Source organism: Panthera leo, chromosome A3, assembly GCF_018350215.1.
Source record: "Panthera leo isolate Ple1 chromosome A3, P.leo_Ple1_pat1.1, whole genome shotgun sequence".
Classification (NCBI taxonomy): Eukaryota; Metazoa; Chordata; class Mammalia; order Carnivora; family Felidae; genus Panthera; species Panthera leo.
Window position 1 is genome coordinate 44,526,485 of NC_056681.1, and position 20,179 is coordinate 44,546,663.

At 45.5% G+C, this 20,179-nt stretch overlaps 2 protein-coding genes across 2 annotated transcripts in view; both read left to right on the forward strand.

Moving 5' to 3' along the window:
- The window catches only part of SLC24A3 (solute carrier family 24 member 3), a 500,862-nt gene extending 490,102 nt beyond the window's left edge, over positions 1–10,760 (forward strand). The window contains exon 17 of the mRNA XM_042931727.1: positions 10,548–10,760. Within this exon, the coding sequence (XP_042787661.1) occupies positions 10,548–10,553 (6 nt within the window). The 3' untranslated portion in view covers positions 10,554–10,760. The remainder of the gene's footprint in view (positions 1–10,547) is intronic.
- Positions 10,761–18,415: 7,655 nt separating this feature from the next.
- The window catches only part of RIN2 (Ras and Rab interactor 2), a 223,719-nt gene continuing 221,955 nt past the window's right edge, over positions 18,416–20,179 (forward strand). The window contains exon 1 of the mRNA XM_042931729.1: positions 18,416–18,486. The gene's annotated coding sequence lies outside the window, so the exon portion shown is untranslated. The remainder of the gene's footprint in view (positions 18,487–20,179) is intronic.

The window sequence follows — 20,179 nt, forward strand, 5'->3', positions numbered from 1 at the left end:
CCACTGGCCAGATGCCCAGGCTTCTTAGTCCCTATTAGAATTTTAAAATAATAGTAATTTTTAAAGCTTTAGTCTTGTTTGTCGGAGACGTCACCTGAAATGGTGGCACTGAAAAAATCTGTGAGTAGACGGAACCAAAGAATCTGCTGGCTGTTCAGAGGCAGCCCCTACACCCTAACCCTCCCTGTGTGGAGAGTTGTGCATTTTTCCTAACCCTCCTCACTGTGTGTGTCAGTGCAGGTAATGGCATCAAACTCCGGCCTAAGGCAGAGAGAGACTCCTCACCGTGGTCCCACGTTAGAATCCCCTGGGGTGCATTTAAGACTACCATACCTAGCCCACCCCCACCTCCCATAATTCTGATTGGGGTTATCTGGTTACATGTTTTGAACTGTCAGGTGTTTCTACATGTGTCCATGGTTCAGAACCAGGGTCCACGGAAGTATAATCAGATATTTGTGACACTGTGCACATCCAAAAAGAAATGCTATGTATTCCATAGGTTTTTGCTACTCAAAGTGTCAGTGGACCTTGAACTAGCATCTTTGACTAGAAAGAGTTTTTTAGAATTCTTATTGAATAGCATTGTCAGATAGAACTTTTCTGTAGGGATAGAAATGGCCTACATCTTTGCCATCCAATAGGGTAGCTGTTGGACTCATGTAGCTGTTGAGCACTTGAAAGGTGGCTTGTGCAACCAGGAATAAAATGTTTGATTAATTTGCATTGTAAGAGCCACATATAATTAGTGGTTGCAGTATAGGGCAGAGCAGGTAGGAAATTATTAAAGGGCCAACTTGGCAGACAAAGATCATGATTTCTTCCATATAATAGAGAAGGTGCCTCTTCGGCTTTGCCCTTGGTCGTGAGTCCCGCTGTCCTGAAACAGGAGGTATGCCTTAGAGCAGCCATTCTCAAAGCCTGGTTGCTGGGCCAGCAGGAGCAGCAGCATTGGTGGCTGATTAGAGATGTAGGATCTCAGGCCCCACCCAGACCTTCTGAATCAGAACCTGCGTTTAAACAGGTCCCAGGTGATTTGTACAAACATTGAGAAGTGTAGGTACGAGTTTGAGATGCTCTGCATGTAGACATCTGCTCTGCTCTCCAGGAGACTCATAGCCATTTGCACAAATACCCTCTATATTGTCACTGGTATCAGTGTATGCGATAAGAATTGTCAACTGGGAGGGGCACCTGGGCAGCTCAGTCCTTTAAGCCTCCAACTCTTGATTTCAGCTCAGACCGTGATCTCATTGTTTGTGAGTTCAAGCCCCACATCAGCAGGGAGCCTGCTTGGGATTTTCTCTCTCCCCCTAGCTCTCTGCCCTTTGCTGCCCCTCTCTCTATATATATATTGAAAAAAAGAATTGCCAACTGGGGATAAGCACAGATTACATAGAGAACAAAACATTTGCAGTTGGGGATGAATTGGTAAATTTGGAGGACGAGAGTTATGTTTTAGTTCCAGTAAGCTGTGAGGGGCAGGAGGTGAGTAAAGGTAAAGGAGTACTACAGAGAATTCAATGGGAAGGCCAAGATCTAACTCAGGGGGTATCTCACGTCATCTTTAAATTCACCCTACTCTTTTGGGGCACCTGGGTGGCTGAGTTGGTTGAGCATCTGACTTCCACTCAGGTCATGATCTCATGGTTCGTGGGTTCAAGCCCCGCTCTTGGATGACAGCTCAGAACCTGGAGTCTGCTTCAGATTCTGTGTCTCCCTCTCTCTCTGTCCCTTCCCTGCTTGCTCACTCTCTGCCTCTCAAAAATAAATAAACATTAAAAAAATTCACCCTACTCTTTAGGTATGGGACTCACAGTGGATGTGCTGCCAGATATCTTGTTAATATTGGAAATTCCTGCATTGTACTGATTGACTAAACAGGCCTGTCTTCTTCCTCTAATGAAATTGGGTACTGATTCTACTTTTTATCTTCTGAAGTCCCACAAGATTTGCTTCACTGGCAAGAGGAGAGATTTCTCCTTTGAATCTATTAAAAAAAATAACTCAACTAACAAAGTCATTGCATTTAGCAAAAAGGGGCAGAAAACAGAACAAGGAGGAGAGTGGTTTATGTAACAGCAATTTTCTGTAATAAATGTGGGGACAGGTCCCACCGGAAGGACATTTAGGCTGTAATTTTTGAAATGAAAATTGGGCTCCAGCTGGATAGCGGTAAGGTTCGAAGCCAGGAGCCAGCACAGCCAGGAAGTGGAGTCTCAGATGACTCAGCCCACAGGGCACGGGAGGTTGGGATGATTGCTTCACCCAGGGGAGCACCAACAGTCATCTGTTGTGTTGGTGGTGGCCTGTAGTCCTCATGGTGTAAACGAGAATAAAATTGGTCCTTCCACAGCTCATGAGAGACATTTGCTTGCAGTTATGCAGGCCAAAATCTGGATATTTAGCACCAACAGCCCCTCAACTTTCCTTAGGGTTGGATTTTCCTTGCCTGTGGGACCTCCTGTCCCATACTCGTTTCTTCACTACCCCCAATCCAAATATGAAACTAAATACCTGGGAATTGGTTTTAAATGCCTCTCTCACAGCTCTTCAGACCATCCCAAGTACCCTAGAAATCAGATTCAATTATTTGATATTAACATTCATCTCACCTCCTCCCCTCTTTATACAAAAGCTATTTTTTAAAAGCTATCATTACAGAATTTCATTTGCAAATAAGCACAAGATGAAAACAAATGAGGTATTTTATTCTGGCATTTGATGTGATTCTGCCCACATACAAGAGCAAAGCATTTGAGGAGATTTGATCCGTGGCCTCCTCCCAGGACCTACAATGTCCTTGCGTGAGAAAACTCACCACTGGCAATTTGACAAATAACTTCTTATATTCCACCGCCAAAAATGAGGGTACAGGTAAAAAGTCCAAACATGTGTCAAAGTATCTATTCCAAAAGCTTTTCAAAATTACTCTCCTGAAAAAATAAAATAAGGGAATAAATATAGGTTGAAGAAGTATTAACTCACTAACAGAGGACCCAGTAAGAGGGTAAAGCTGGTCCTAAGTGTGGGAGTAGATCTGGGGACTTGTAGCTATACCCAAAATGCTAGACACAAGACTGGCTCACGAGCGCCAGGGCAACCAGACCATAACCTATGGTGATCTTTTTTGTCTGAGGGAAGTTATTTACCTCTCTCAAACAAGACCCACAAGTTAACATTCTGAGCCCTTAATCAATAATAGTTGAACAGAGGTGCATTCCCTTAATTATTACTCCATGATGAATTCCTGAGTGGATGTGTTGAACAATGTTGCAGTATGTATGGCATTGAAAGGACAAGCTAGCCTTAACCCTAACCCTCTCTTGGCCTTATTTCCAAGTGCTGGATAATTTCATGGAACGCCAGTTGGTTTCCATTGAAATCACTCATTTTTACGTGCCTGTTCACAAGTGATTCAGCTAAACAGGCCTGAAATTCCTCTGGTGTCCTAGCATTTTCATTAAAAGCATTGCCTTTCCCCTTCCTAAAATGCTCCTTAGTCCTTCCCCCAAACATGGTATTAATTCAATGGAACTTAAAACACTAGCTAGATTCCTCTCACCTGCACACATGTCTTTTTCCCTACTCAGCAGTGCCCACATTTCATTCAAGGTGGTGAGAAAGCATAGCAGGAAACACTCAGCTGGGCATGTTCTATGGGCCAGTGAGAAATGAAACAGGAATGTTGTACTGGGTTTAATTAAAAGTTCTTCTCTCTCTGGGGCACCCGGGTGGCACAGTCGTTTAAGTGTCTGGCTCTTGACTTCAGCTCAGGTCATGATCCCACAGTTCATGGGTTCGAGCCCTGCGTTGGGCTCTGTGCTGACAGCATGGAACCTGCTTGGGATTTTCTCTCTCTCTGCCCCTCCCCGCTCATGTGTGCATGCCCTCTCTCTCTCTCAAAATAAATTTTTTAAAAAGTTAAAAAAGTTCTCTCTCTGAGTGTAACACATGCATGAAACAGTGTAAAATTGAAATGCTTATGTGATTTAGTGTTACTTTCTATTTGTGGGGGACTCTACAGTTTTAAAAAAGAAAGAAATCAAAGAATTATGAAAGTAAAAGTCTATTCTCAAATATTATTATCTTCTCAAAGAAATTTTTCACTCAAAAGTAAGCCGAAATAAGAGACAAACTGTGGTTTGTCTTTTTAAAAGAGATAAACTAATTTTTCATTTTTATGCGAATATGATTTCTCTATATTTGTTTTTGCCATTTATTGTAAAGGACTATTGTGTTTATCACTCTCTCTCCACTTGGATGCATTAATTAGGAGCTTGGGAGAGGTGGGAGTGTGTATTTTTCCATTTTTTTTAGAAATCTAAATATTCATAAATCAGTCTTCCAGTATTCGAAAAGTTTGTGGCTATTGGTAAACCTGAGGAAATTTCTCAACACTAAGAACAAGATTCATCACATTTTACTATCTGAATTATCTTTCAATTTACTTTGACAGTTATTGATTCAACTGTGTCTCCCCCCACACACACACCCACCCCCATCCCCAAAACCTATGTTCAAGTCCTACCTATGAATGTGAGCTTATTTGGAGAGAATCTTCACAGTTTTTAACAAGTTAACATGAGACCATATTGGATTCACGTGGGCCCTAATCCAATGACTGGTGTCCTGATAAGAGGGAAATTTGGACACAGACACACAGGGAGAATGCCGTGTGACCACAGAGTCATAGCTGGAGTTATGTTGCCATAAGCCAAGAAATGCCAAGGACTACCAACAGTCTCCAGGAAGCTGAGAGATTGTCATGGAATGGATTCTCCCTTGAGCCCCCAAGAAGGAACCAACCCAGATTACTTTTGGACTTCTGGCCCCCAGAGCCATAACTGGCCCCCAGAGTACATAACTGTTGCTTGCAGCCACCCAGCTTGTAGTCATTTGTTATGGCTGCCCTAGGAAGCCAATTCCATGATGATTCAGATAGCAACATGAAAATAATACCAAATTTGTAAGCACACTAGGTCTCTTTGATTGGATATTGACCAGTTATAGGAAAAAGTTGTAATTATTGGTAATGAGGGAAAATTGCACAGAGCTGTTTAAATTCTCTGTGTCCTTTCCCAGGTGGGGCCATAGTACAAACAGGACAAATAGGACTCTTCCAATTTTGCCACCTCTGAAACAACGTTGCTATGGGATATCCATTCCAGGTGGCGTGTAGAGATGTCAAGGCCACAGGATCATTGCCCAGCACCTACATATGCAACCGTCCCCACCAAGTCCTGAAGATAGGAACAGATGCATCCGTGATTCTGCCAGAGGTAGTGGTTGACCACGGGTTTATGGGATGAGACTTAGACAACAAATGCTGGGGGTAGGGGTGGGAGATACTGTCTAATGGGGATGAGGTGCATATAAGAGACCAAGACTTGTACAGCTTCTGCTCCCATTTGCAGCTTACGTGGGTGGGCTGAGAGCCCCAGCCAGAGGGTGAGCAGAAGATAGAAGAGGGTTCTCCCTATGAAACATCACCTCCAAGAGAGATAAGCAGCCAGAGCTCCTGTGGAAGGGACAGAGGCTGAACCTGGGACCAGAGTGGGATGGTAGCCAAAACCTCAGGATGAATGGGATGATCACAGTCCCAGCCTTCAGACATCCGGAAGGCTAGTACAGACACAGACCATGTGGCTACTGGAGTGTGCAATGACCTCTTATCACTATGCTGGGCACCAAACATCAACTCAACAGGGCTGTTACCTTGAGAGAACCATTGTCCTCAGCAATGATTTGCCTTCATTAGCCATGTTTTTGGAGATCAGCAAAAGAAGAGCCTGGCAGATGTGATTCTCTGAGACACAAGCATGCCAGACCTGTCCTCATGGGAGACCAGTGAGGGAAATGAAACAGTAGTCAATCCCAGGCTCTGCCATCACTGCCCCAATCAGCAGCCTTGGGGTTATGTTCTGGAGACATCCAGCCCAGGGTGGCATTTTTATTCACTCTGGCATCTGCTGAGTTGTGCTCTTTGTCTCTGCTTTTTTTTTTCCATTGATTCAGGCAGGTCCGTGCTGCCATCTGGGAGGTGTGATAATCCCATGGATCTGTCTTAGGTCCATAGGCCTCTATCTCCTCATAGATATTTCTTTTCATCTCATATCATGTTGAGCAAAGGACTCTGGACTCTTCCCACTTTGTTGAAGAGAATATGCAGAGTTCCTTCTACTTTCGGGTGTCATCATCCTATATCATAGGGAAGCTTTGATTCCTCCTGATCACAGTCTGGACTTACCAGGGAGCAAGGCATTTACACCTTACCTTCAGAAGGCTTACACTTACATGATGCCCAGTCAGAACCATCCTGGATTGATTCTTCATTCAGATAAGTAACATCATCTTTAGGTTCAGAGTGCATTTTATGTGCCAAAGACAAAGCACACTGGAATATAAGAATTGTCAGGTGTGTCCACTGACCAGCATCATTCCAGAAGTACTGGACACTTAGAGCTCATATAGCAACTAAACAAACAAACAAAAACAGAAGCACACCCATAAATAGAGAACAAGCTGATGTTACCAGAGGGGAGGGGATGCGGGGATGGGCAAAATGGGCAAAGGCCAGTGGGAGGTACAGGCTTCCATTATGGAATGAATAAGCACAGGGATGAAAGGCACAGAACAGGGAATATAGTCAATGGTATTATAATAGCATTGTATGGTGACAGGTGGTCTGCCCTTGTGGTGAGCACAGCACAACATACAGACTTGTCCAATCACTATTTCCATCCTTCACTTAATACTTCGAATAAACATGGGCTGATGGAAACAGTCCAGAAGATTTTGAAATATTTCCAATCATTTCTATTCACTAGAAAAGTGGTGTCATAGCTTGCTTAAGAGCAGAATACATGAAAGACACCTGATGTTACTTCTTCAGGCCACCAATGACCACTATGAAAGCCAGTTTCCCCATGATGTAAGTCAAGGATCTCCAAGACCTTCTGTATTCCAGGGTCCTCCTTTCCTATAATATCCAAATAACATTTCTGAAAGTAGAGTCCCACATGGCAGACTAATCATGCACATTTATGTCCCTCCCCTCCCCACATCCCCCTAAAAGGAAAGTAAAGGGGTGCAAAAGGAATTAAATCCATGACAACAAAGAGGATCTGTATGACCTTCATCAGAAAATTTGAGCCAGTGATAAATTTCATGAAGACAAAAGCAGATTAGGGATAATGATGGATAAAACAAAGCAATGAATGAAAGATCCAGCCCCAGACATATTCCCATAATTTTACAAATTGGAAGATAAAGAAAATTTTGCAGAGGAAAAGAAAACCAGATCAATTTTTAGGAGAAGGAGATTCAGACTAATGGCATTGGTTAGATCTCTTTTCGACAATGCCAGATGGTAGAACACAATGAACAAATGCCTTCATTTGAAGAGGAGAAATTATTTTGAGCCTAATTGTCACTGTTAATCAAAATATCAATTAATCACTAGGGCAAAATAAATATGTTTTCAGACATACACAGATTCTGAAAGTTAGCCTTCCGGAGCCCTTCCTGAGATAAAATGAGGGCAAAAAACAAAGAAGGACCTGAGATCTAGAAAACAGTGGACCTACTGGAGAAGTACAGAGAGAAAGAGACTTGGAACTGTAGTTCCCAACAGATCTAGAAAATAACCAGCTCAGACCAGAGCAGAACTGCAGAAGTCTCTGAAAGCATGTTTTCACAGAGAAAGTGGATTCCCTGGAGCAGTTGGTGTAATTGAAAGTCTGGATATTTCTGAAGATCTGTGATGGTAAATGTGCTCTGTTGACAACACAAACAATAAAAAATAAAAAGGAAAGGGAGGGAAGGAAGAAGGGAGGGAGGAAGGAAGGAGAGGAGGGAGGGAGGGAAAATTAGAAACCTTGGGAGGGAAAGAACCATGTAAGGAAATAAAGGTCCAAATATGAAGTCAGCTGAAATATAGCATGATCATTATTTTCAGGAATGGAAGGGGGGCAAGAAGAAGATTCATTTGACTTTGATGCTAGAAATATCTTCCTTTAAATGTCATAGGTGACGTTTGGTTCATGGAGAAGGAAAATAAATCTTAGCCCATTATGAGGCTGCAGAGTAAGCCCTGGTTACAGTGATGTTAATGTGGTTTATTGTTGTTCAGACTTTAGAATCAACCTGTAAACAAGGTGTGGAAGACTGAATTATGAATACAGAGCAGAATGCACAAGGAAAAGTAAAAATGTATCTGATAGAGATGATGGAGGAAAAAGTTCTAACCCAGAGGTAGTCAGCAAAGGTTTGTCCTCTGTGCAACCCCTCCCCTCCTACATCTGCTGAGTTATGTCGTCTGTTGCTTCAGATGCCGTGCGCACCATTCCTGCTCCACACCTTTGGCCTTGTGTCCCTCTCTCTGCTCCAGCCTAGCTGAGTCTCCGCTCAGCCTCCAGCTCACGTTTCAACTTTTCTGGGCTGTCTTCTTTGGCAACACCAGTCTACAGTGATCTCACTGTACAATTGGGAACTGCTTTAGAGACTCAAACTGACTTACCAGACAGAGGATTTGAAGGCTGGCCTCTTCATACTGCTTATAAAATCAAAACACATGCAAAATGTGGTAGCAAAGGGAAATTTCAACTGTTTGTTTGGAAAACGTTCCTAAAAGCAAGGAATCTGGTCGATCTTTGGATTCACGTTCTTGACTATTTTCAACTTTTGGAACAAAAGCAATACAGATCCTTTTATTAATTACACTGAAACTGGGCACCTGCCCCTTTCCTTACCAGGAGGAGGGGAGGAACTAGCCCCTTTCCCTGCAAGCAGCTTGATATCTGGACATAGAATCAGTGGCCCTCATCCTCAGCTGTGTGCTGGCATCACCTGGGAAGCTTTTAAAAGTCCCAAAGCCCTGGCCACACTGCACGTTAATTACATCAGATCTCTCGAGATGGGGGCCTGAGCATCGGTGTTTGTTTTTTTAAAAAATCTTCCCAGTGATTCCAATGTGCAGCAAGGCGAAGAACTGAGTTAAAGGCTGCCGATTTTAGAACAGTGACCCTTCTAGAACCTGGGCTACATATTAGAATCACCTGGTAGCTAAAAAGCTGCTCATGGCTCATTCCACTCTAGAGACCCTAATTTAATAGGTAGGGGGTGAGACCAGAGCATTAGGATTGTATAAAACTCTCCGGTGATTGTAATGTACAGCCAGGGCTGACACCCACTTGCCCGGGCATGTAACACAGCATTAATGCCAAAAGAGGATTAGGTGAGAGATGTAGCAGGGGCTGGAGCTAAAGGGTGCCGCCCACAGAGGAAGCAGTGGAAGCCCCTTACAGAAATCAGCCACAAAGCCTTGATACAGGTTTTAGAGATTAACAGGGCAGCACAAAAGCCTGCTAAGGTGAGGAGTTAATGTAAAGAGGGACACAGGGACCAATGGTCCTAGGGCATTTCTTCTAGACTCCAGGGCCATGAAGCATAGCAAAGGGAAAATGGCTTTCTCCCAGTGTTGCTTCTCCTACTGGTTTAAAGGTGAAACCCTGAGCAGGGAGGAAGCCAGTAGACGGTAGAGACCAGCAGCTGTTTTTCAGGGCCTGGGGAGCTGTTCACAGGGCTCATCCTTTCCTACCACGGTAGGAAGACTCCATGGGGGATGCAAAATGCCCCATGATCTCCATACTGGAGTTATGTCCTATAATCTTCTCCTTTTCAGTTTGGGCAGGACCTGTGATTTGCTTCTAGCCAATAGAATATGACAGGTTCTCATTTCTGTGACATATATCTATATCTATATCTATATCTATATCTATATATCTATATCTATATATCATCTATATCTTACCACAATGCATTAGAGTGAGGGACACTCTCTGCTGACCCTGAAGACACAAAGTGCCATGTTGTGAATTGTCTGTGGAGAGGGCCACGTGCCAGGGAGCTGCAGACAGTCTCCAGGAAGACTGAATATACAAATGGACGATGGCAACACACACACACACACACACACACACACACACACACACACACAGAAATGGACAATGGCCAGACTGAGTGTAGAAATAAAACTGTGGCCCACAGCCTGCAGCATCCGGTCCAGGAAACCAACTCAGAATTTACAGTAACCAGCCCAGGAAGCCAACCACTATTTATAAGGCAGACTTGTAAGAAGTCAGACTACCATCTCTAGCAACTGGTCCAGGAATCCAATAACTCCTGTAATGATTGGTCCGAAATGACCAGAACTTGATTCATAACTGGCAGCTTCCTAATTTTGTTCCAGTTTCCACCTTGGGACCAATCAGAGATAGCCAAATATGCACTCCTGACCAGTCACATAGGACGCTGGCTGCTAGTTAGCTCACCTCCAGCTTCCCCAGGCCAACAGACTGCAAACAGGGCACACCTGACCTGAAGCCCCTTCCCTTTTCCCACTACAAATCTTTCCAACTCCTCTACCTGCACCTGGGTCTCCACTGAACACAAATAATAGTGGCCAACTCCCTTTCTTTAGCAAGCTCTGAATGGATGGCCTCTACTTTTATTCTCACTTTGTTGGTCTTAATTTATTTCCGTAGAACTGAGAGCCCAGTCACGCAGCTGCAAGGAAGTGAATTCTGCCAACAACCACAGGAGCTTAGAAGCGAACTCGGATAAGAGTTCAAAGGTCTCAACTGAGGCCACAGCCCTGGCCGATCCCTGAATTGTAGCCTTGTGAGACCCTAGGGGACAGAACCCAGCCAAGCTGTACCCAGACTCTTGACCCATGGAAACCGCATGATGATAAATGGATGCTGTTTGAAGCTAGCATATTTGTGGTCATTTGTTATGCGGTAAGAGAAAAACAGTACACATATCCTTAAACTCCTGAGAAGCAATAAAGCCTGGAGATAACCTTTGACCTTTCTCCGATACACAGAACAGTTAGAATAGTCAGTACCCTCAGAATGTCATGGGCTCTCAGGCCAAAATATTGTGTGCCTGAGGAGTACAACTGCCACAAAAGGGCAAAAGTATAACAACATATATCACCTGAAGCAGAATTACTCAAATGGTCATGCCAAAAATTTTAAATAATCATGATAAACATATTAAGAACGTGGGGGAAGAAATTAGCCATATGAAAAAAGAATCAAGGATCACACGAAAAGGAAACAAGTGGGGATATTAGATGTGAGAGAGTATTTTATTTTATTTTTTAACGTTTTTTTTATTTATTTTTGAGACAGAGAGAGACAGAGCATGAACGGGGAGGGGCAGAGAGAGAGGAGACACAGAATCGGAAGCAGGCTCCAGGTTCTGAGCCATCAGCCCAGAGCCTGACGCGGGGCTCGAACTCACGGACCGCGAGATCATGACCTGAGCTGAAGTCGGACGCTCAACCGACTGAGCCACCCAGGGGCCCCGTAAGAGACTATTTTAATATAGAAAATGATAGGTGGGTTAAAGAACAGACAGATATAGCCCAAGAACCAATGTGTAGGAAGAGGTGATCCAGGACCTCTCTGAGAAGGCAGCTGAGGAAGATGAGGAAGTTAAAAGGAACGGAAGACAGAAATCAACATGCAGAGCCAGGTCATAGGAGAGCCACAAGGAGGGGAGGAAAGACTTTAAATAATGTCCTTGAATTCCCTAGAATTAAAAAAAGATGATAGTCTGCAGATATAAAGGGCACCAAGAAAACTGTAGACAAGAAAAAATTCTTGGATCCCTCCGTTATAGTAGAATTAGAAACACTGAAGGCAAAACTATGATTTTTAAGCTTCCAGATTACCAAAGCAGATTGCCTTTGCTTCCTTGCTTCTTGCTTGCAACGGAGGAAGACTTAAATTGACCTCAGACTTCTCAACACCAATCTTAAGCTCAATGGAATTACATTTTTGAGGTGTTAATAAATAGAACTGTGAACCTAGAACTTTATAACTAGCCAGAATGTTGCTGAACTGTGAGGACATAATAAAAATATCTTCAGGCATATAAAGTCTCCAAAAGGGTGTTCTGTACTAGAGGTGCAGATATGCAAAGGACCAGAGAGAAAACAGCTAGGGCAGAGGTTCTGGCGCTGGATCAGGTTCAGTGTGTTCAAGGAACAAAGGGAAAGCTGGAAGTTAAGTGGCAGGAGATGGGGTTAAAGAGGGCTGGGGTCAGAGTGGGAGGACTCTGCAAGCCATGGGAAAGATTTTTGGATTTCTTCTAAGAATAGTGGGTGGCAAGAAGAGTGAGCAGGAGAGTGATAGGATCCAATTTCCCTTCTAAATACACCATTCTACCTACTATGTGTAGAATAACCAGTAGGGGGCAGGAGTGGATGCCAGATTCCAGGCAGAAAGCTTCCTGCCTAGAGTAGTGATGATGGTGGCTTGGCATAGGTTGGTGGCAGTGGAGGAACAACGAAAATGTAACCTAATTGTATCCAAATGTAATACAGGAGGGATATGTAGCAGAGCATACCCAGTAGGCCCTACCTTCATAGCATAGGGGAGGCAAACTTATCCTCTATCCTGTTAGAATCTCTGGCTGGGCCGAAGAATTAAGTCAACATCAGACAGATCAACAAGAAAAAAGCATACACATTCTATTTTACACTTACAAAAAAGCATTCACAGGAAAATGATGCCCCCCAAAGTGGTTAGGTCTAAATGCTCATATGCATTTAGGTTGAACAAACAGCAGTGATTGTGAAATAGGGGGAGTTGAAAAGGAAGAGAAGGCTGTTTTCACGACGTGGTCTGTACAGATTCTTCTTGGCCTCAACTCCCTGCCTCTGATGATGACAGTGTGCTTTTCCTCCTGGTCCCTGGAGGGTGGCTTTCACATGGGAATTCTGCATTGTCCTGCTTTCAGGGAAAAAGGGGGAGGTCAGAGCATCCTTCTTGCTCCTTTGTCTTTCAAGTGCCTTTAGCTCCAATTAGTATGTCAAATGGATTATTTTGGAGTGATGTGTTCTCTTTTTCTAGGTTTATTTATTCATTTTGAGAGAGAGAGAGGGTGTGCAAACAGGGGAGGGGCGGAGAGAGAGAATCCCAAGCAGGCTATACATTCAGCGTGGAGCCCAACATGGGGCTCAATCTAGAAACCGTGAGATCATGATCTGAGCCAAAATCAGGAGTCAGACGCTTAACCAGCTGAGCCACCCAGATGCCCCTAGAATGACATGATCTCAGCCTTTTCAACAGCATACCTGGAGTCCACCTGCTTACCTCTGACTCAGTCCCTGTCTAATCACCATCTCCACATTGTTCATAGTCCCTCGCCCAGTGACTGCAAAGCTACCTTGCTAGTCTCCTCCCATTCGTTGCTGTCTCCCCTCTTCCATCCTTTTCCCCCATGGATGCGTTTCTGGTCACTTACAAATGGAACCAGATTGAGCCATTTCCATCTGAAACCCTCTCCAACTGTCCCTAAGCCCGTAATTCCAGCCTGGTAGCCTCCTCCCTGCTCCTTGATGCTCACTTTAGCACCTTGGTTCTGGCTGTTCCTTCTTACTTAGACTGGAACATTCCTTCCCAGAAATTCACCTGACTCGTCCCTCTTTTGTCATTAGTCTCAGCTGACACGTAGCCTTGTCAGGGAGGTCTTCTCTGATCACCCAAACAATGTAAGTCCTTGAGCAACTCTCACATTACTTTGGCATGTTTTTATGGCATGTATCATGCCCTGTATATCTTCATTTTTATGTGTTCGTATGTTTATTGTTTGTCCCCCTCCATTAGATGGCAAGCACCTTGAGAGAAAGATTTTATCTGTCTTATCATATAGTCACAGTGTTTAGAAGAGTGCCTGACACCCAGTAAATAACTAAGATTCATGTGTTGAATAATTAGAGAATGAACCACTATGGTTAAAACAAGAAGTATACTTTTCAAATACAGGAGACTATATAAAGAGATAGAGTTTAGTTATTTTAATCAAAAATAGCATAGAACTTAGGCAATGGCATGGTTTTATAAAACCCAAAAAGCATAAAACAAGGTGACAGAAATTAAACCAAATTTGCCAGGTGGGTTTAAAATAAAATTCAATTATGGCATATGTTGCTCCAAAAGGATTCATCTACAATAAAATGATGCAGAAATGTCTAAAATAGAGGATAGACAAAAATGCATTGGTTGATTGCAAACACAAAGAAAACAGAGGTCGTGATTGGAATTTCTGAATGAATCAAGGCACATTGAATGGGGCAAAGGAGGTTTATTATACTGATAGCTACATGATCCACAGTGTGGATCTAGCATGAAAGTGCTAGAATACAAATAATTGTAAATTGTAATAGATTGTATTGTAAATGTAAAAAGAATTGTAAATTCTTTTTCTTCCTCTTTTTTTTTTTTTTTTTGAGAGCAGAGGGGCAGGGGGACAGAGAGAATCCTAAGCAGACTCCATGCTCAGCACAGAGCCCAACCCAGGGCTCAATCCCACGACCCTGGAATCATGACCTGAGCTGAAATCAAGAGTTGGACACTCAACCAAACTGAGCTACCCAAGCACCCCAGAATTATAAATTCTGAGAAAAACATCAGAACCCCAATTGAAATGGAAGATCTTAACACATCTGCCCTAAGTCTATTATATCCTAGAAGGGGAGTAGGGAAAAAGCAGGATATAAATTAGGAGACTGGCAAATGAGATAGTAAAAATAAATGACATCGTGAATTAGAATAAATATAAAAGATGAATTACCATTTAGTTAATTGGTGTTCAGGTTCACCAATAAACAGTTTTGAACAACTACTATATGCTAATTATAGAACTGGTTGTGGGGGTGTTTAACATGCCTTCTTTTCTGATACAGAAATATTTTTCAAAATAGATCATATACTAGGTCACAAACAAAGCCTCTATTAATTTCAAAGAGCAGAAATTATATAAACTACATTCTTTGCCCACAATGCAATAAATCTGGAAATTAATAACAAAAATTTAAAGAACAAAAACAAACCTCAACACTTGGAAATTTTTAATTCGTCTAAATAATAAGGTCAAAGGAAAAATTAAAATATTAGGTAATTCTATGTACGTTTGCCTTTACACTTGTACTTCTAATTCTCTGTGTATATAATTTTATATATAATATTAATGCTATTTTGATTAACAAAGTAATATACCATTTTAAACATTCAGTTTACAGACCTACAACTTGAAAAGTTAAAGTCCCAATAATCCCACACTCCAGGGATAATCACTGACTTTCTTTCAGATTTAAGTAAACAAACATATAAGTAAGAATATAAATAAAATATGTACCCCTGCCAAATGCCCTCTTCTGTGAAGACCCACCTCCCTCTACATGCACTGCATCTTTGGAGATGGAGATGGGAATTTCTAACTACCATCTAACTACTATGTAATTCCTAACACTAGGAATTAGTTAACTATCCAGGGATACTCTCTACTTGACTCCCAGGGTGGCTATGGGCATGGACCGAAGTAATGTCACCCAGTTCCAATGCACACCAATGAATAAAGAATTGCCATAATTATTATGATGATTATTCTACAGCTCAGACCCAGACCCCCCCCCAAAAACACACACACACACACACACACACACACACACACACACACACACACACACACTCTTTTCAAGTCATTTTATGTGCATAAGACACCTCTACTTCTACCACAGAGAACAGAAATTGCTGAGTTGCCAGCTCCGGGCAATGCCTGCAGAACCAATGCTGCTTGGTTTACTTTACAGGGAAAATAACTTCATTACAAGTGACATTTTTTTGGCTAGCTGGTCCTCCACTGACCAAAATGCCCCAGAGCACTTGTGATCTCTGCAGCTGACTGGAGTGGTCACTTCAGACTCCAAGGACCCTGGGGTAGGAAATCAAACCTGCCAAATGTGAGATAAGTCCATGAGAGGGTCCAAAGTTTTTGTCTTAATTTTTTTTTCTTGTTTTCTCTGACCACCTCTTTTATTTTTTTAAATTTTCTTTTTTTTTAATGTTTATTTATTTCTTTTGAGAGAGAGAGAGAGAGGAAGGGGAGGCACAGAGAGACGGAGACAGAGTATCCCAAGCAGGCTCCGCACTGTCAGTGCGGAGCCAGACCTGGGGCTCGATCCCACAAACCGTGAGACCATGACCTGAGCAGAGATCAAGACTAGGATGCTTAACCAACTGAGCCACTCAGGTGCCCCTGACCACCTGTTTTAAATTGTAGCCTCCCCACCACCCTCTTTCTCTTTTTGAGTTAATTTTTCACCATGGCAGGTATCATCAACCTTGTTTGGTTTATTGTCTCTGTCTCCCCATTAGAATGTGAGTTCCATGAGAGCACAGCAGTTTGTGTGTTCAGTTTACTGCTCTAGCCCCACCGCCTACAATAGAACTTGGCACATAGTAGCTACTCAGTAGATAGTTTTGAGTGAATAATCTCCAAATCCATCTCTACAGTAAAAGAGGTTTTCCTGAGGGAGGACAGAGCCAAATGAGCTCCAAGTTTTAAAACAGATTGGGGTACATCCATGGGGTAATGTACACAAGATGAAGAAACTTTTCAAGAGGTTGAGTGAAACAGAGACAGGGGGAGAATATTTACTTGGGGAGCTTTGTATATAAAATTGAATCCTTTGGGGGCAGAAGGGACTGAAGAGGGAGCAATATGAAGCCAGGTGCTCCTTGGCCCACCTCTCCCTTTTGCCAACATATTCAACCTCTTAGGAATTTCTGACAGTTCTACCTTCAAAATAAATAAGAGTCCAAGTACTTCTCTATGTGTGCACTCTGTAACTCTGCTCTGTGTAACCTTTCTCTCAAGCCTAGAGTATGTCAATAGCTCCTAACTTGCAATTAACTTTGTGCACACAGCCGGCTCTCCATACAGCATCAAACTAAGTCTTCCAACAATATAGATCAGATCCTGTCACCGCCTGCTCAGACCCTCATGGGTGTCCACCTACCACCTCAGAGCCTTTGACCTTAATGCACCTCCTCCAGGTCCTTGCTGAAATCCCACCTTCCCAACCAGGCCTACTCTGACCACCCCACTATTCAATTCTACCCTCCACACCAGACACCAGCACTCCTTGGCCTCCTTATTTTACTTTTTCTTTTTTCCCCTATTGCTGACTTCTTCTAACATTCCAGGTAAGTGACTTACCGATGTTCACAATTTACCCTTTCTCCCGCTCCTGCTTCCCAGAATGTCAGCTCCAACAGGGCAGGGAGATCTGTTTTGTTCCCCCAGGAACACTGAGCTAACATTATTAGCTCAGTGCCTGGTGCATATCAGGTGCTCAATCATTTATTGAATGGGTGACTTAGAACATTAAGAGAAATGCAGCGGGTAATGATTTCCTGGGAGCTGAGCTGATTATGAAACAAATCTTTAGAAAGCAGGAATCGCAAGAACGAACACCAATGCTATTCTCCTCTTTGGCTACTTGTCTGAAGCAGACCTTGAATAAAAGTAAGGACTTTGTTTCCTTTTCCTGCTTCTGTCCCAAACAGGTGCCTGACGCTCCTTTTGCGACACCAGCTACTTCGGTAACTCTAACACTGTTAGCAATTTCCCCACAAAGGTGCTCTCCTTGGCAGGCAAGTGGAAAAGCACAGCCGCTCACCAGGGACGGGCCTGACTCGCAAGAAAAGACGACTGCAGATTTCTGGCAGGGCCGCTCCCAGCTCCCCGTCAGCCCTCTTCTCCATCCCTAGGCGTTACGAGGGTGGCTTACAGCTGAGCTAAACCACATCCCGCCTCCCCGCGGCTCTGGCTCCCTGGGGCCGGGGCGGGTCTGGGCAGCTCTGCACACTTAGGAACTGCTCCCGGTCGCCCGCTTCCCAGCGGGGATGCAACGAAACACCCGGGCCCCTGCAGTGCGTCCGTGCACAGGACAAAGGGCCGGAGCCCACGCGTGCCTCCCTGACAGGGGCTTCCCAGCACGCGCGGCTGATCCCGGGGTCTGCAGCCGGGTGGCGGGGCTGGCGGGGCTGGCGGGGCTGGCTTGGGGGAGAGGTGTGCGTGCGGTTGAACTGCTCAGCAGTGAGCGCAAAGAAAGGAGACAGAGAAGAATATCCGAGAACAGAACTCCGGTCCTCCCCGGGGAGTGCAGAGGAGCAGGGCGGGGGCGCCGAGGCGCGTCGGGAGCTGATCCAGCCAAGTTTGCTCCGGGTTACATCAACTTTCTCGGTCTCGGCTCGCCTGGTTGCAGCTAGGGTTCCAGGTCACCCGCAGGCGCCTAGACTGCAAGTCCCGAGGGGCGGAGGGTGCGCTGCACGAGAGGAGGGGGCGGCCGGACCCGGGGTCGCGCAGGCGCCGTCCTCGCCCCCTCATCTCACCCCCGCCCCGTCCGTTCCTCGGGCGCCGGAGGGTGACTGGGGGAGGGGGATGGCTAGCGCCGGAGCCGTGGGAGGGCCGGAGGCAGACACAAAGCCTGCCCCTCCCCTCCGCTCCCTACTCCTCTTCCTCCTCCACCTCCCGCTCCGCCCCAGTGGGGAAACCCGCCCCGCGCTAGTCCGCGGGCCACCGCTCGCCCCCGCCTCCGAGACCTGCGGGGAGGGCCTGCGCGAGGTAAGGGGCGGTGGCCGCGGAGACCCCACCCCCGGTGTCCGCACCCAGCACCCGGGGAGGCTCCGGGGTGCCGGCGGGGGCTGTGCGGGGTTCGAGGCCCTGGGTGCTGCTGCTCGCACTGTCTTCCCCTCCGCAGGGGACCTGGGGGTAGAGAGAGAGAGCGAGTGTCCTCGAGGGGTTGTGGGAACGGGTGGGGGAGGAGGTGCTAGGGAGTGGGACGCCGGGACCCGGGTAGGGTGACCTTCCGGCGCCCTGAGGCGACTGCAGGTCCAGTCGGTGTCTTGGAGTATCCTTAGCCGACCTCTGCGGGGGTGGGGTGAGGGACAGCCGGAGGGTGCGGGCGCGGTGGCTCCAGGTGCCGTGTGTGTGAGTGCTCGCGTAAGGTGGGGGGGGGGGGCACCTTTGTTGAGTTCTACCTTCCGGGCCGCCTACGGGGTGTCAAGTGCGCCTGGTGCCTGGGAGCGCGGGCGGGACTGGGGGTCGCACAGCCCGGGTGCCCAGCGAAGCTCCAGTCTATGCGCCCATTCCGTGCACCGGCAGACGCCCCCTTCCGAGGCTTCCTCCTCCGGGGGCACAAGACCCCGTGGGAGGGTCCGTGAGTCTGGCCCCGGGGCGCTGGGCTGTCGCGCTGATTGATGGCTGCGCTGCGGGAGGAGGAGGAGCCCGGGGTTCCTGCCGGGAAGGGACGGGGCCACTTTCCCACCCTCAGGCCTCTCCGCCCCCTTCTGGGCTCGGCCTCCACCCTTGGCCTGGGCTTCCACCCGCGCAGCGTCCGCCCACCCGGCACCGGGCGCCCCTGCATGGTCGGGGGACGGCAGCGTTTGCAGAATTCTGCTTTAAAGCCTGTGATTTGTTGCCAAGAAATACAGGGCAAGACCCGGCCCCCTGGGCCCTAAGAGGCGCCTTTCTTCTCGAAGATCTCGAATCCTTTGGGTTTTCCTAATTGAGCAGAGGAGGCTGCATACCGTAGAGCCGCACTTTGTTGCAGGCCTGAGGGTTTAGGGCACATTGGGGGTTCTTAGGAACGTGCTGTCATCAATAAGGAAACCTCAGAGCACTCTCCCACCGACAGGACTTTGTAAATAGTGAGCAAAAATAAACACTGGCAGTACTCCGTAATTAAGATATTTTAAGGCACTGTTTTAAAAAATAAAGTTTAATATAAAAAATCAACGATGAACAAAATACCAACATTTAACATAAAGACAGCTTTTGTTAGGCCCCTGCATTATTGTGCAATGGGAACAGTGGTTTCCAGTCACCCTCAGTTTGTCCGGTCCCACCTGGAGGTTTATGAGGGTTGACAGTGGCCTGCAACAGATTAGGCAATGCTGGCTTTATATATAGTCTTTTTTTTTTTTTTTTACGGTGGAGCTTTTATTAACTTTTTACCCAGATCAAATATGGGGGGATATTTTGATAGGTGTATAGAGAAGTGTGCATTTTCCTTTTGGCCTCAGCTTCCAGTGTGTCTCTAGAGAACCCTTGCATTCCCTGTGCTGGGGTACTGGGGTAGTTCTATAGAGGGCGTCAGGGGTCAGGTGGGGCCTGGGACAGTGAGGGGTCCTTGCATCTGGGTCTAGAGAAGAAGGCTGGTGGTTGACAGGAGTTAAGAGGTTTACAGACTCTGCTCTCAGTAGTTGGAGACTGAGGACATGAGAGCAAAGCAACCAGGACCTCTTTTGTCTGGCCA